At 33.0% G+C, this 16734-nt stretch overlaps 2 protein-coding genes across 2 annotated transcripts in view; one reads left to right on the forward strand and one right to left on the reverse strand.

Moving 5' to 3' along the window:
* Positions 1-7597: 7597 nt before the first annotated feature.
* Positions 7598-11966, reverse strand: LOC120350480 (esterase SG1-like). Its single transcript, XM_039423954.1, has 5 exons — positions 11785-11966; positions 11565-11610; positions 9274-9452; positions 8394-8543; positions 7598-7759 (listed from the first exon to the last, which is right to left on the reverse strand). Exons 3-5 carry the CDS (start codon positions 9379-9381, stop codon positions 7613-7615), a joined length of 405 nt encoding a protein of 134 aa, XP_039279888.1. The 5' UTR covers positions 9382-9452; positions 11565-11610; positions 11785-11966; the 3' UTR covers positions 7598-7612.
* A 211-nt stretch (positions 11967-12177) lies between these two features.
* The window catches only part of LOC111054843 (cytoplasmic FMR1-interacting protein), a 67054-nt gene continuing 62497 nt past the window's right edge, over positions 12178-16734 (forward strand). Inside the window, exons 1-2 of the mRNA XM_039423960.1 lie at positions 12178-12306; positions 15925-16149. Of these exons, the coding sequence (XP_039279894.1) occupies positions 15940-16149 (210 nt within the window). The 5' untranslated portion in view covers positions 12178-12306; positions 15925-15939. The remainder of the gene's footprint in view (positions 12307-15924; positions 16150-16734) is intronic.

The raw sequence follows: 16734 nt of genomic DNA on the forward strand, positions 1-16734 counted from the left end.
TCACTGTATGTAAATACATACAAATGTTTCACTTATTTGAATGACTGTGTTATTATAGTTGCATACAATAATAAATTATAATTCATATTGTTTTTCAGATATTTTCAATTATTTTCTCCTGTCTTTTTTCAGCTTATCATTTTCAATTAGATTTCATAACGAAGATTAATATTTTATCTGTCATCAAATAAAAATAATTACCAATGTAATAAATATTATTTATTTTTATCATATAATAGCCTAATTTTTTCCAATGTATTGTCTCGGTATCAAGTTGCGGATCTTAAGGATGGTATCATTAATTATTAATCAAATATTTTCAGCTGAGTGTCTATTGTCATTGAAGATTAAATACTAGTTTTAGGCCAAAATATTATAAATTTTAAAGTATGCAGAATATCAACAAAAATAGTCATTGTAACATAGAAAATGTAGGCTTACTTGTACTATAACCTACTCCAATTTGTACTCCCAAGTCGCTAACATATAATATCATATTGAAGATTACAATTTTAATTAACAACTCTGATTGATAACATGAAACAAACACAAGATGATTTGATAGTCACAGTAAAATAATATTTGAGCTATACTTTCTTGTAGGAGACCCTTAGAGAAGCTTTTTTCACTTAAATTATGCAGTTCTAAATTTGTTAATCATGATACAAATTATATATTCCATGCATGTTTCTATTTAAATATTTGACAATCCACATATCCTACAAAATTACAAAAATCCTACAATTTACAATTAGTTATTGGATCACATTTGATTTGTCATTCATTAAACCTAATTCATTGGAATTAGGTTATGACGCCTTCAATGTTTACGTTTTGCCTCACCCGTATGGCAAAATCGCGTCCACCGTACATTCAATGCTCGCCCGAGGCGCTTTGAGCACGCCAAAATACCGACAGGGTTCCGGTTCGCCCACATGCCTCAGCGAACAGTGTCCACACGTGCGAATGCAAGCCATACACGTATGCTCACCCGAGGCAACGTCGTGGTACACCGTTTAAGTTGAGGCTTTACCTTTAAAAGGTGTACACACGTACGTTTGCCTCGGGTGAGCATACGTGTATGGGCTTGCATTCGCACGTGTGGACACTGTTCGCTGAGGCATGGGCGAACCGGAACCCTGTCGGTATTTTGGCGTGCTCAAAGGCGCCTCGGGCGAGCATTGAATGTACGTGTGGACGCGATTTTGCCATACGGGTGAGGCAAAACGTAAACATTGAAGGCGTCATAACCTAATTCCAATGAATTAGGTTAATGAATGACAAATCAAATTGTGATCCAATAACTAATTGTAAATTGTAGGATATGTGGATTGTCAAATATTTAAATAGAAACATGCATGGAGTATATAATTCGTATCATGATTAACAAATTTAGAACTGCTAATTTAAGTGAAAAAAGCTTCTCTACAGGGTTCCTACAAGAAAGTATAGCTCAAATATTATTTTACTGTGGCTATCAAATCATCTTGTGTTTGTTTCATGTTATCAATCAGAGTTGTTAATTAAAATTGTAATCTTCAATATGATATTATACGTTTTAGATAGCTAGGCTATCTAAGAGAGATTTATACAAACTTTTAACTAGTATTCCCTTGAAGGTAAATCTTGAAGCTAATCTTTTGGAGAATCTTGTTTTGTCATGTGTATGAGCATAGTTAGTTTAAAATGGGCAGCAATTTAGTATTTGATTCAATTTATGGCTAATTTCCTTAAAGAAGACTGTCAATTTTGTGAGACAGTGTTAAGTGCTTTGATTAGGTCATCAAAACTTCTGGAATTATTGTAGAATTTTTCTTTTTTTGAGATTCTGAATAATATTGGAAACCAACAAATGAATCGCCTAATGCAAGAATCTCAAAGTTAGAGCCAATCGTTCTTGTGGAGTTATGCTTCCCTCATGATGATATCATTTTTTGTTTAGATAACTAGTTGAATTAGATTCAGTATATTAACAACATAATGTTTTGACAACCTAAGAAAGATTGAATTGTCAATATTATGTCATGTAGCAATTATTTCCTTACTTCAACCTACAATCGTTCAACCCACCAACATCGTTTGTCAAGTTTTATTTTTGATTTTATTATATAAGTCATTGAAATAAATGATACTGCTGCAATTTGTGATACTATCTTCAATGATGGAATGACGCCATTGTTGTCATGTTGTGGAAAATCTACATCTACCATGTCTTCGTGTCGTCTGCAAATCAGTTAGCTTTTTGAATGCTGAGGCATACGTGGATCGCGTCCACAAGGACGTACAGTGAATGTTGAGGCATATGTACATACGATTGTTCGCGCGAATCTGTACGGACGTGTGTACAAGGCTTAGGACATCACGCTAAACGTCAAACCAAGGTAAAGTTTTTGACAGCTTGAGGGCTGACAACTGACAAGAGATAAGGCGTTGTCCTTCAAAAAAGCTTTCTATTACTCTATAAAAACATGTATAAATTTGTCTTGTTCATCGTACTCTGCATCCAAATAATTATTGGAATTTCAGTAAATTTATATAATTTTGTGAAGAATTCAAAATTATAATAATTATAGGAATCATAGAAATGGGGTACGCGCCACCTTAGTCCTCCGACACAATCAGAGCCTGACAGGAGTGGACAGCGACTTTTCTCCAACGACCCGTACGCCAGCGACAGGGAAAGACTGTTTTGAAAGAGTCTCGAATTGGCGTGTGCGTTAGGCGCCAAAACGGACACTTTTACATCCGTACAGAAACGATAAGTCAGACACATCGAATCTCTGACACTTCAAAAACAAGACGGTCAGGTTATACTCTTGGACGGACTGTACTTCGCAGAGCTGTCTGGTTTTCAAACAATGATATTGTTCTGATGAATCCCCACATGTAGGCTATTCTTAACAAGACCATTGACAATTTATTTCTGAAACCTATCACTCTTTTCTATCCCTCTTCATAGTAATATCAAGCGATGACTTATCTTGTAACTGTATAATTCCTATTTATCAGTCTTATATATATATAATATATATATATATATATAATATATATATATATATATATATATATATATATTATATATATATATATTTAAAAGTCCTGTATATCATTCCTATTTTGTGCAGTTGTCTCTCTTTTCTGCACTTATTTGGAGCTAAATTTAATAATAGAACTATCACTAAATTTCTTGACACAAAACAAAAATAACTTCACTTAATAGGTCAATTGTCAAGATTAGTGAGTACACTGAAACTTCTCTATAATTCGTAGTTTTGTCATCAAAAACACTGTAATTAGTTTTCCCATGAAGATAAATACACTAATATGCCATAGTAACTGATAACTCCAGTAATGAGCTCATCGAAAATTATGCTACAGTAACTAATAACTCCAGTGATGAGGAGACCGAAAATCACATCAACTGATGAAGTGAATTGGAAAAAAGGGTGTTGTGATTTATCATTATAAGCTGGAATATTAATTGCATGCAATTGCCACAATTTACCCATTTATTCATAACAGCTAATGCTATTAAGAATATCACATATACTGTCCTTAATGCCCTGAACTCAGCTGATTAATATACAAATTTTACATCAACTCGCTTTCGTTAATGTCTGTCTGCCTGTCTAGGTATTGTTTGTTTCCACCATAGCCTATAATGTATTAGATAATACAAATTGTGAAAGCAATACCTTTAACGTTATAGTAATTGGTATTATTAGTTTAGGGATTTTGAATTCTGATTGTGAATTATTTACCAATACGGAGTGAACTTTAAAGTTCTATGGATTCACATATAATAATATAACTAGAGACACCCTTGGTTGAAGAACTCGCTCATGAACAGTTGTATTGATCTCTGAAATCTTTTACAAGTTTTCAAATTAATATTTAACAATATTTTCTAATATTCATTCATAGAGGCTATATTATGAATTAATCATGGGCAATGATGGGATCAGTATCAATGATATAATTTTCTCGTATTTTGTTTTATCAGCCTCGATATTGCAGAGCTTGATATATAATTTGTCACTCTCCAAAATTCGTATTAAATGCTTGGTCCCGTAAGCTACAAATTATATAGGTTCTACCACAGAATCAATAATAGCATATTAATAATAGGAGTTATAATAGGATTATAATAGGAGTTATAATTATAGGAGTTTTCTCTGGTTCTACTGTGTTGAATGTAGTCTAGGCCTAGTGGAGGGTTAATTACTCGAACATTGAGAATTTTGAATATAATAAAATTATCAGTATTGTTTTCATTTTGAATGTCATTTCAATACTGGAAGATATACAGTATCATTTCCAAAATAGCGGGAAAATGTTATTTTTCATGATAATATTTTGATGATTGATTTTTCTACGTTTCAACAACGGGATTTGCTCTTGTCTGTATATGTATGTTGGCATGTTTGTGAATTAGTTTTGATGATTACAGCTTGGCAATGCTCTCGGTTTTATTTATAACAGGTAATATGGTCATCGTCAATACACGCCAATCAGTCATTGGCCGTTTCAACACTACGATTTCTTGTCACGGTACCGGTTTCTTTTTTCCGATGTCCGAAGGGCTAATTCGGGTGACATATTGACAATGAGATCTGTTTATAAATGCTGTACGAGGTCTACTGTTCACAGAACTACTAGCTACAAGTATTCAACTAATACTGCCTATTACATGGGAAACCATAGTTGGCTAGGTATCTTCCTCTCTTTTTTTCTCTTCTCCAACACACCCAAACACTAAGCCCATGGTTTTTTATATTTGTAACATTTTATTGTGTTTTATTTGTTTCGTAAATCTTTGTAATTTTGTTTTGTGTGTTTTTAATAAATTGAATTGAATTGAAAAAATTGAAAAAAAAAACTGCAGAAGTCGGAAATAGACATTTCATTTTACTCATGGAAGACACCCACCCTTATCTATCTACTTCAACGTCTATGAAGATAACAATATCAAAGAAACAGAGTTGAAAGTACAAAGACATAGAGATGGAAATTTAGAGGTGAATGAATTCTTAAAATTCAATTACTCAGGTATATTAAAACTGACTACTTTTTTTAGCATTTACCTGATTAATATTACCGCAATCATTATGTTTCAAATTCAAATTTGCGTTGCGTTGCTGTCACTCGGCTGCTCTCTGCACATATTTTCTCGAATCATGCAATAACTTCAAAAAAATGACGTCAACAAACTTGGTGACTCAACACATCTGTCTCGTTTTCAACTGACAATGGCAAACTCTCTCGATCAGCTGTTTTCAACTGACTATGAAAAACTCTCTTGATCAACTGTTTTCAACTGACGACGGAAAACTCTCTCAGTCAGCTGCTACTCGGTTGATGAATATTATTACCATACCTAATCATTTTTAAGTTCCCTCAGTGAGTTATCCTAAACATGAGTCCTAATCCAAATGATGATTTTCGTATCACAAACTCTATATTTCAAACTATAAACTATATTTCAAACTTAATCAAAATCGTTAGAGCCGTTTTCAATTTCCATCAGACATACAAACAAACTAACAAACAGAAATTGAATACGATGATAAATACGTCTAAAGTAACATCCATATGGGAACGTCTGTTATAGCAGGCTGCACAAAACTAATCCGATGTAAGTTGGAAGAGCTGAGTACCTCCTCACAACTTACCATAAACTTTGCCAATTCTTTAGGTGTACTGTATTATGAAAATATCAATATTAATTCTAACTTATAATCAGCTTCCTAGAGGGCCTAGGCCTCCCTCAAGGATCAGATAAATAATGAAAATGCGGGTCTATCTACACAAATCCTTAGAGTCTCATAATGATTTAATAATTTTCTTTATCAGCAGTAGTAAGCTTATAATTCCTTCTACAGTATCAACAATTTAGCAAAATTGCCTTGAAAGGATGGATACGGGTACAGAGTAATAAATAATATATTTTTCTCTGTGGTATAGTTTGAATACAGAATGGGTACACTTATTGATCAGAGCACAATAAGTGAGTTATTGAATAAATTTCAATGTGAGAATTAACAAGTTTCAAGATGTCACAGTGAAAGCAAAAGAAAGGGCACAATCAGACAATCAAAAATGTATGTAAAGGGTTGTTGAGAATTATGGGAACAGCTTGATGTATCTTTAGCTTTCTAACTGAAAGTTATTTTCCAATTAGAATATGATCCCCAATGAAATTGTTGAAATTATTCATACTTCAATTATTGTATGGTAATTGTATGGCAAGTGTAAAATCTGACAAAGCATTTATTGGAATGGTTCCACTTGTTTTTCGTTCCGCTACTACGTAGACATCATGTCGTCATCATGTCTGTCTGTCTGCGCGCTGTGTCTTTTGTGCGTCTGCGCTGACCAGTGACGTCACAGTCGCAGTTCTTTGCCACTGCCCTAGTCAGCTGGTTTTCTATACTTTTATTTGTATTTTTTCGTCGGATTGTTTGCCGTTGCAATTTTAATATTTGTGCTATTCAATTTTTTAGAATTTAATCTTGTCTTTAGGCATCTTACCTTTTAGATATTTGTTACTTTTTCACCATTCGGTTGTGAGCGCTTTGCCTACGTTCTAACACATCCGGCAGCTTGCCTTTTTCATTGTAGCTTGCAGCGTCTCCGTGTCTTTTCAATGGTGGTTAGTCGAGTGTGCTTCCTGCGCTCGGTCTAAACCTTTCATCTGAATTCATCGGACTTACAAAACGTTTTTAAAGTGTGAATTATTCTTCAAATTAATTCGTTTGTTCTATTCTTCAGTGTGATTCAATTATTCATCGAGTTCTTCACTCAGTTACTCTGTTAAAATTGGATAAACTTTGTCAAAAAATTGCAACCTAGTGTAAGCGTTCAACACTATTTATTTGATCTACAGAACCTTTTTAAAGTGTGAATTATTCTTCAAATTAATTCGTTTGTTCTATTCTTCAGTGTGATTCAATATTCATCGAGTTCTTCACTCAGTTACTCTGTTAAAATTGGATAAACTTTGTCAAAAATTGCAACCTCGTTGTGATAGAATTATTCATCATAAATCAGCTGTCTAGTGGACTATAATAGTACCCGTTCAAAAACATCGAACATCTTGAAAATGTATCTTTCCATTAACGTTAGTAGACAGTTGACTATAATACTACCCGTTCAAAAACATCGAACATCTTGAAAATTGTATCTTTCCATCAACGTTGTAGACAGTTTTGCAGCCAGACCTGATAACAGCGCTCACACTCACATTCCGGGACGACACGTCACGGTACGATATAGGACAGAAAGCTCTATGTTTATTTAGGATTTTTCTAGACATTCTAAATTGATAAATTATTTATTAATTTTTGAGAAAACATAACAACAGGTCAATGTAACTCACTGAGCGCGAGGTCTACTGTTCACAGAACTACTAGTATTAGATCAGATATACCAGGACAAGTTGAATCACATCTATTTAAGTTTCCGGGTATTTAAACTTAACTGAAATATCTGATAACGAGGCTATAACAATGGAAAATTGGATTTATTCAATTCAAAAGAAATATCTGATAATGAGGCTATAAAAATGAAAATTGGATTTGTTCAATTCAAAAGAAAGTTAGTTGGATTCATTTCAATTCACCTTTGGTGTGTAGACATTCAGGAACAAACAGTCTTCACTGCCAATCAGCTGATTGCTGAATTCGTGAATCTGTATGCATGGATTTCCTGCCTTCGTGCACTGCTTCACGCCTTGCCATGGTTTTACTGGCACTGGATCCTGAAACATTTTAAATACAAATCTGGAACATGAGTAATACGGTGAGAGACAAAAAGTAGATGACTACTAAAATCACCTTGGTCTCAGTAGAAATAGGCTATTATAATAATTATTATACTTGATCGAGAATTATTTATTTTGCAAGGGAGTACTTTGAATGAAAATATAATAAATTCTTATGGCTTTTGATAGTTGGGAATTCCCTTGCGGGAAGGTCCCACCTTGCCTGTATATACATAATTAAAACCGCCAATGGGCCTTACGACTGTCATACTTCTTCCCATCTGATAATTTTGAACGAAAATGTATTGCCATTAAAACCGTCAATGGGCCTTACGATTGTCATACTTCTGCCCATCTGATAACTTTGAACGAATCATTGTTGAAATCTGCTCTTCATGACCCTCAAGCTCCATTCAGCATAATATTGCTCAATAAAACTTCAAGCCCATATCACAACTGAATAACAAAATTCACTATTAATGATAATACCAGACGAGTTAAAGGAGCAGTATACATTTATAAAAGTGAATTAAACTTCTTCTAGTCATTATATTATTCTGTACCCCATGTTCTTGAAAAGACACTATTTATAAACAAAGAACATTATATTACAGTATCTCTCAGCTCATACCTTGAATCGGAGATTCCCCACTGGAGGCTCAGCGAATGGTATTCCTTGGAAGGAGAAATATTCTCTCTTATCGTACACCGACACCTTTTTACACCCAACTAAGCTGCCAATCGATAGCTTTATTTCACTTGTCGATTGCATATTTGAGATCTGTGAAATACAGAGGATAATTAATAAGAGAACTGTTGATTCAAAAAACAATTCTACTATTATATGATACAGTAGCATTTGAAAGAAAATAAATGATCAAATAATACTAATTTGTAATTCAAAGGTGCATTAGGCCTATTACAAAACAGTAATAACTAATGAGGTATTGATATATTATAAATGGTATACCACAATGGTCTGATATAAATTAGCTTGACAACTGTGCCCTTAGTGAACTACATTGTTGGTTTCTGTAAAATTGAAGATATTATTTATTTTTATCGAAACGATTAATTATTATAAATCTTAAATATCGAAATATATACCGAAAACTATATTGTTCGGACTATAATAGTACCTAGATAAATCTATTTTTTATCAGAAAGTGAATTATTTCAAATACTGGAAGACAGACTATGCTGAGAAGCCTACAATGAATAAACTATCAAACCGTATGGGCACGGATAAACATTATTCAGATCCAATTTAACAAAAAAATGGTATACTGCACAGATTATGAATTTTTAATATTTGAAGTGGAAAATTTATATTTTGAAAGTAGGCATAAATACGTTCCATATTTAATTCACACTATAGTCACAATAATTTCAGAACTTTTTTCTATTGAACAAAATAGTTTATTTATTATACTGTAATGTAAATTAGAATGATAGCTCGACAGTACTTTTCATTTATAATTAGAAATAAGAAAAAAACTAAAATATCTTACATTAAGTGCACCAGAACAATTCCCTGTGCTCCTCACTGATAAGGTTTTATACACCACTCTACAATTTTGCAGCGATACGACGTGTTTCAGAACACATGAAAGCAGCATGTCAAAAAGACTTGTGATGTCATCGATTCTCGTTGAATTTTCCAACGCAGGAGTATTATCTCATAATGAAACTGAGATATTTGAAAGAAATATTCCAATTAAAACAAAATGTATGACTAAAACATTAATGATTGGTATTTTGGCAGGAGTTATATCTACTGTGAATTACTTTAGTATAATCATGAGTTCAAGATAACATAGAGAACAAGTACTTTATCTTTTGACCGTGGTGAAGACACCAGAAGTGAATAAGTAAATATAACATGAAGCCAATTTTTTACAATACATTTTTTGGCGTATTTCTCTTGGAATTATATCTACTCTCAATTTAATATTTGAAAACTACTCTAGTATTATAAGTGGGTATAATCTCATATCTGGAAAGACGTGATTCCCTAAATCTATTTGAGAAGAGATTGTTGTCGTGGTCGCGCTGATAATTAATCGATAGAGGTGCAATTCCTTAGAGGCCTCTCGTGACGCGCAGCTATAAGCAGGCATCTCGAGCTGCCTGCTTGAAGCCGCGCGCGTCTCGACACACCTGCTTATAGCTTCGAGCGTCTCTCGACACCTGCTTATAGCTTCGAGCGTCTCGACACGGCTGCTTATACTGCGCATCTTGAGCAGCGCGTTTCGATACGCCTCTAAGGAACTACACCTTGAGGCTGTGCAAAGGCTAAAAAAAAACATCCTATTTGTGACATGTTTTAAAGTTTTTTGATTTATAATCAAGCTATCAAAATGAAAAAGGTTTCTCAGAAAAAATTTTCTCCGTTCGTTACTTTTTGAGATATTAGCGCATAAATTTTTAATTTTTGGGACAGGTCATTTCAAATTCGGTAAGAAATAAAAATTCATGAAATTTTGAGGATAAATTCATAATTGTATTGTTGATCGAAAAAAACAATAATTTTCTGAGAATTTTTGGTAAATTGAATAACTTTCAAATAATGTTATTATAAATTCAACAGCTGAGTATCAATCGAAACTATAATTTATACCGTGACATACTCGTTCGGTTTGCACCTTTTAGGCACTGTTCGCTTTGGATAAATTGCCTTTAGTCACCAATAAAACGTTCTCTAATAATATGTAGTGCATTGAACTTGGACACTCAGTCATTTTTATGTGTATTATTAAGGCACTTAGGCCCGGTTGCACAAAAGCCGGTTAAGTTTTAATCGTGATTAATACCTCGAGAACAAATCAGAGAAACCGTCTTTTCAGAAAAGCCTTCTCTGATTGGTTCACGTGAATTTAACAACGTTTAAAATTTAACAGACTGTTGTGCAACCAGGCCCTATTAAATTAACACAAGGCTGAAACAATATTTGTTTCAGCTACGACCAGGCTATGAACCCAAATCCACCACCTTTGTACCCCTAGAGATAGTGATGAACACCATAAGAAGTTCTAATCAACGACTTGCTCGGACACTCTCAGCAGCCTTGTATACTAATGTAATAACAAGCCTAAAAGCAGTAATTCGATTCAATACGGTAATAAATGTGATAAATTATAAAATTAAATTTATGAGTCTGCTAATTGCTTGGAATGTGCATTGATTGTTGGTTATTCTTTTCAAATGAAGGGAAAGTAGATTAAAATGTTAATATACATGTACTATCTAAACTAAAATTCCTCACCTTGTCATATTATGCAAGTTCCGACTCGGCAAAATAATTCATTGCTTTTTTTTCTTAATTAAAAATATGATGGTGCCCCAAACAGGACTTTTAGTCCTCGGGGTGCTTGAAATTATTTATTCTTCTTTTGATGTACGGTAAATGAGTTATTGTAATTTCTTTGTACAACGTGTAATTGTATTATTTTATTATCTTTATTTTTATAATTTGCAAGATTGTTGTTGTGATAATATATCTACTGTACTATTTATAATTTCTGATTATGTGTAATGTATAAATTGGAAGAATACATTAATTTATTATTATTTTAATCCTCAGCAGTCCAGAGGTGTACCGGTGCTATTATGTCAGATGTCTTTGATAAGCGCCATAAGTTCCGAATATGCCGCAACTCGATCAGAAGCTTGGTCATTGGTGTCTAACTTGTATGTTGTGTCTAGCAGTGGCCTGGTATCCCAGTAAAATATTCAGTTCTGCTAAGAATGTTTTGTCACAGCATAAATAAGTAGAATAAAACTGCTTGGATAACATACATACCGATAAACTGTTCTACGCTGCAACCTAGTTTTGAACTTGTAAACACCTAAAAAATATAATTATAAATTAATATTGTATAGTATATACGGTAATATTATTGTAAGAAATATGCTTAAAATCAGTAACACGGTTACTGTAACTGTCCGGTGGTCTCTTTATAAGAAGTAAATAATGTCTATTAACTTAGTAGAAATTTATTAGATGAAATCTATATTCTTACCTCGAATATAAAGTTGTGACCAAAACTAAACTGATTCCCGATAAATTATAACTTGTAGGAAAAAATAGACAATCTAAATTATTAACTTTCTATCATCTCCAAAAGGATTTAGGACACAGACAGTAAGTTTAGGTCTTTACCTTTAGGACATCACGCTAAACGTCAAACTCAAGGTAAAGTTTTTGACAGCTTGAGGGCTGACAACTTGACAAGAGATAAGGCGTTGTCCTTCAAAAAGCTTTCTATTACTCTATCAAAACATGTATAAATTGTCTTGTTTCATCGTACTCTGCATCCAAATAATTTTGGAATTTCAGTAATTTTATATAATTTTGTGAAGAATTCAAAATTATAATAATGATAGGAATCATAGAAATGTCTATGTTGATAGGTTTAGGTTGGTACTATTTTTTTACATAATTGAATGAAGTGTACGATTGATCATTGAGGTTAGGTTATAAATCAATGTTTTATATTGTATATTATTTTGCATTACTGTGAGTTTTACTTCTCTCTTAAATTGTAAGTAACAAATATCCTTCAATGAATCTTTGTTTATTCACATTTACTATAAGTTTTTATTCCACTTTGTTTTGATAAAGAGATATTGTAAGAGGGCGGCGTTTCCTGTTGAACAAATAGATTTAATTTACTGTACATTTATTTACGTTAAAAATCAACGTCAAATTAGATCTTTTGAACAATTTACTTCCAATTTCAAATTGAATTGAAATATTTAAAAATAATATCAGCCTTGAATGCCCCAAGAGCCCAACTTGCTAATCTATTTAGTAGTCGATTACAGCATAGTCAAATCAATGTTTCCTGTTCTGTTTCTTTACAGTAACTACATTGCTGTAAAATGTTGTCATTTACGGCTTTAGTCAGTCATTTATAATATTTTTTCAAACTGAATGAACAGAGCCTAACATTTATCAATTTCATACGGCAAACTTGATTAATTTCATAGGGATTACACTTCCAAGCAACTTTTATTAAATCCAGTTTCTGTAAATAATGAATAGTTTTATTTATCAATTCCTGTCAAATTAGTTACGGTACAGATTAGGTAGATTTATTCCATTTCTACAGTATTATGTTATTTTTTCCTGATTTTTTAATAGAAAATAATGATCAATTCTATAGGCCTAGGTATATTTAATATACCGTATTGTTTTTGTTTTTTTTTTCATTTTTTGACTACCGTACATTAAACTTACAAATCACTGTATGTAAAATACATACAAATGTTTCACTTATTTGAATGACTGTGTTATTATAGTTGCATACAATAATCAATTATAATTCATATTGTTTTTCAGATATTTTCAATTATTTTCTCCTGTCTTTTTTCAGCTTATCATTTTCAATTAGATTTCATAACAAAGATTAATATTTTATCTGTCATCAAATAAAAATAATTACCAATGTAATAAATATGATTTATTTTTATCATATAATAGCCTAATTTTTTCCAATGTATTGTCTCGGTATCAAGTTGCGGATCTTAAGGATGGTATCATTAATTATTAATCAAATATTTTCAGCTGAGTGTCTATTGTCATTGAAGATTAAACACTAGTTTTAGGCCAAAATATTATAAATTTTAAAGTATGCAGAATATCAACAAAAATAGTCATTGTAACATAGAAAATGTAGGCTTACTTGTACTATAACCTACTCCAATTTGTACTCCCAAGTCGCTATCGTATAATATTTCATCTTAATAGAGAGGCTACATCAAAATATTGCAACATTTAGGTAATCACCTCAATTGAAAAAACCTTAATAAAATTATCCAGTAAATATTCATGGGAGGTTTCATTTATATTGATAGATGGGCAAGAAAATATATGTATGCAATTTCTTCTTCAGCACAGAAGACTATCATAATATCGGTGAATTGTTCTCAATAGTACTTTGACTTGCTGTTCAGGTAATTTTTCAATTGAGAGCACAATGCATTAAACCTTTTGTTCAATTTTAACCTTTAGATAATCAAGAGGGAGTATAAAACGAAATGATAAAGAGATTCTGTTTGACATTGAAAGTTTCTTCCATTTTTGAAGTACATTGAACCAAAGAATAGAAACCCCGTTATTGCCAATAGATACAATAATTGTGCTACAAGGCTGTTACTGTGATGCTAGGCATTTCAACGATAATAAAGAGCAGTTTAAAAGTTGGCAAATATTTAATTTGTTCTAGATGTTTGGTCCAGTATTCAGGTTAATGGATGCCGTAGGCAAAATTCTGGCCGGTGCATCATGGTATAAAGAACGGGTGAGAGCTGAGGTGTTGAGAGGGGACCATTCCAGCCTGTTCTGTGTTTGCTAGGTGTCGCACGTAGCTGTAGTTGTCATTAGCCACATATCCCACTTCAAATTCCATTCAAACCTACGTCAATATTCCTGAATATTTATTGGAAATCAGATTTGTAAAATAGGCTAATTATAATTTACAGGGTGTCTCCAAGTCTTGTGTTCATCGTTACTGGCATGTCAGTGCCCGTGTTTACTATACCTAATTTACCTTTACACACCCCAGAAGTAGTCACTTTTGTGAGTTTCACTTGAAACTGTCAGAATTGTGTAAATGGTCTATGCTATCAGCCTCTTCAACATCAAAACAAACAAAAATTGTTCGAAGCATTGATGTTATCTATTATAAATTCTGACAGTTTTATGTGAATCTCACTATTACTGCTCCCAATTTACAGTTTCAATTAAACTCATTTTTCTGTGAATTATTTCCTAAAGCATGTTTCCATCACCGCACTTCATGTCGAGATTGATAAATTATGACCCCTTAGAGAGTTTTCTTTCGAAGTAATAATAAAATGTCATCAATTATAATGGTCTTGGTCTTGAATTTCCACAACTTTGTCGTAGTAGTATGCGGCATTGAATTCAAATTTTAGAATTATGGCATTGAGTGGATATCGGCAGCAGAGTAAGAGAGAAAAGTAGTAGGTACTACGCATGCACTCTGTTTATCTTGAAAACTGTTTTGCACTTGTCGGCAGGGCAGCCAATGATATGCCCTCGTTGTTAGATGACCTTCCTCCCGTGACTGAAAAATATAATGTAATTAACAATAATCATACTCGTTTGTCGTGATGTAGCCAACATTCAATTCCATGTGTATTTTGATTCAGTTCTCAATATAATAATTGATGTTATAAATTGAAAGCCTATAGTGAGATTCATGTTATGAAGTCAGCTCCTGATTGAAATTGGTTTGCTTTCCTTGTCCGTCATTAGGCAAGGCAGATAGCTCTATCGTTTCCATAACTCGGCACCATTGCTTACTTACTTTTCTTTCTTGATACTTGAATTCTTCGTTGTTGGCTGGGATGACCAGACCGACTGTGTCAACGCGATTGCCAAATCTATCGTAGGCTATGAGGAAATATAGAAAAATCAATCTCAATAATTATGAAAGTTTATCATCAAATTATGAATATATATATATATATATATATATATATATATATATATATATATATATATATATAATTATTTAAGTTTAAATTGATCATCATTAACAAGAAACAACAATTAATTTTATATCAAATAGAGCGGATGACTTGAATCACTGCTAACTACTATAGAAGTTGGTAGAAAAAGATAATTATCATCTGCCGTCCTAGCATTTCCATTGACTATATAACGTGAATTTCATTAGCGTAGCTAATAAAATGGACCATAAAATTAAAAAAAAAGCAATCGCGTCGTTCATGTGAGAATAAAGATAATTATAACGTCATTATTATATAACACATTGTAACCTAGAAAATTTAGCTTATTGAGTCATCATTGAACTCAAATGAACCATGAAATATTGTACCTACCAATATTCATATTGAAACTTCAACCCAATGTAACCTGTAAATAGTTTGCAGCTACTGTTAAATATAGGAAGTGGCATTGGCTCATGCTATTTCTCTCTATAATATTACGGCAAGACAGAACATCACAGAATTCAAATAATATTACTGTTCAATATAGAAAGTGTTATGGGCTCATGCTATCATTTCTCTATTAGAGACAGAACATCTCAGATTATAAATAATAATGATACTGGTGTGTTATGAAATGTTGTGTGATTTATTATGCTTGATGTGTTTTTGCTGCTCAGCCTGATGCCCAGGAAATGGCGACAGACAAAGTGTCTCTGTCAGACGCGCTGTCCAATGTGGACGTTCTAGACGAGCTGACTCTGCCGGACGAGCAGCCGTGCATCGAGGCGCAACCTTGCTCCATTGTCTACCAGGCCAACTTCGACACCAACTTCGAAGACCGCAATGGCTTTGTCACCGGCATCGCCAAGTACATTGAAGAGGCCACTGTGCATGCCAGTCTGGTAATTATTCATTTATTTCTCAAAACAATAAAGTAAATAATTCTTATTGCTTTTTTTAAGATAAGATAATATTTATTCAACACAGCATTTTTACAAAAAAAGTTAATATCGTTATGAAAAAACATGGAATAAATTCATACAAAGCTGATGGAGTGTTGGTGGGGATTGCCTGGCGGGAAAGTCCCACCTCGCCTGAATATACTGTATAATTTGAGCCATCAATGGACCCTTCAGCCGTGTCCATCCAATATCACGGGAGTGACCTGTCAAAAACCTTTGGTGATAAGCGTATTTGAACTCGGGATCTTTAGGCTGCTATGCAAACACTCTATCCACTAGACCACGGATCACTCGCGAACAAATTTTATTGTGAACGCAATAAAATAGATAAGAAAATTCGTATGGCTTTTATTGGTGGGGCGTCTATTGCGGGAAGTTCATAATTTATAAAATAAATATATAATTTAAACCTGAATATATAATTTAAACCTTCAATGGGCCTTTTGACTGGCATACTTCATCCTTGGCCGACAGTTAACGTGCCCATCCGATAACACGGGAATGACCTGGTCAAAAACTTTTGGT

Source organism: Nilaparvata lugens, chromosome 3, assembly GCF_014356525.2.
Source record: "Nilaparvata lugens isolate BPH chromosome 3, ASM1435652v1, whole genome shotgun sequence".
NCBI classification, from domain to species: Eukaryota; Metazoa; Arthropoda; class Insecta; order Hemiptera; family Delphacidae; genus Nilaparvata; species Nilaparvata lugens.